The 1,034-nt window shown below is 58.2% G+C and overlaps 1 protein-coding gene across 1 annotated transcript in view; it reads right to left on the reverse strand.

Annotated features, from left to right (window-relative positions):
* Positions 1 to 1,034, reverse strand: part of ARHGEF10 (Rho guanine nucleotide exchange factor (GEF) 10) — a 174,042-nt gene that overhangs the window by 5,150 nt on the left and 167,858 nt on the right. The window contains exon 27 of the mRNA XM_011968597.1: positions 136 to 258. Within this exon, the coding sequence (XP_011823987.1) occupies positions 136 to 258 (123 nt within the window). The remainder of the gene's footprint in view (positions 1 to 135; positions 259 to 1,034) is intronic.

Here is a 1,034-nt window from a genome sequence, read left to right on the forward strand (position 1 = left end):
GGATGTTAAATCACACTCCGCACAGATAATCTGAATTGTGTAACAATCCCAGGATGTTAAATCACACTACGCACTGCTATGCTCTATGAGTCTGCAAGACAGGATGCAGCCACTCAGACTGCAGCTGCCACTCACCGGTCACTTTAGGAATCCCTTGCAGACGTGGGACTGGCAGGGCCACGAGGACTCCCAGGCTGGTGCCGACCATCAGCAATCCGTGGCAGACGAGCAGGCTCGTCACCGACAGCCGCTGGTGCCCTGGGCAGAAAGACATACGAGTGGTTTTGGGTCTGGTTTGTGCAGCGGAGTTGGTGGGGTGGTGAGGGAGCGGTGAGGGAGCTGGAAACCCCACAGGTCTGTCGTGCCACCACCAAACCCCTCAGGGGCAGGATGTGGCACAGGAGTTCCCAAACCCGAGCCCCAGGCTCCTCAACCACACGAGCAAGACAAGGGTCTTGGGGGCATGCCCTGCGTCTGCACCTGGACAGAACAGGCCCGATGTCTGGCCGGGTCTCCTGGGCTGTCGTCTGCATGGCTCTGCTCGGCCCCTTCAGCCCTGAAGCAAGCCCCTGGATGAATCTGTCTAAACCTTTTGCTTCCTGGCCGTGTAGCACGTGAGCTCGTGAGCCCCCGACACACGCAGCGGCCTGCGGTTCTTTGGGAGCACAGAGGCCCCTTTACAAGTGAGGAGAGGTCTCAGCGCGCGCGGCTACACTCGAGTAACGGGCCCTCGGCCGCAGCTGGACCCTAGAGGGAACTGAAAGGCCTCTTCAGGGCTCTGCGTGAAGAACAACATCATCACATGGCCTCGGCGCTGGACACAGCAGGGAAACGCCACAGTGGACGGCGGGGTCAGAAGGGCCTTTGAGGCTCTTTGTTAGTTTGGTTTTGATTTGCTTTACAGCCAAGGATCTGAAGCCCAGAGAAACTAAACAGTTTGCTCTGGCCGTGACAAGGCTACAAAGTGGCTGCCAAACAATGTGGGAGACGCATGGCCTATTCCAAGACCCCGCCTCATGGCAGTTACAGGAAGA

Source organism: Mandrillus leucophaeus, unplaced genomic scaffold, assembly GCF_000951045.1.
Source record: "Mandrillus leucophaeus isolate KB7577 unplaced genomic scaffold, Mleu.le_1.0 Scaffold85, whole genome shotgun sequence".
In the NCBI taxonomy this organism is placed as follows: domain Eukaryota; kingdom Metazoa; phylum Chordata; class Mammalia; order Primates; family Cercopithecidae; genus Mandrillus; species Mandrillus leucophaeus.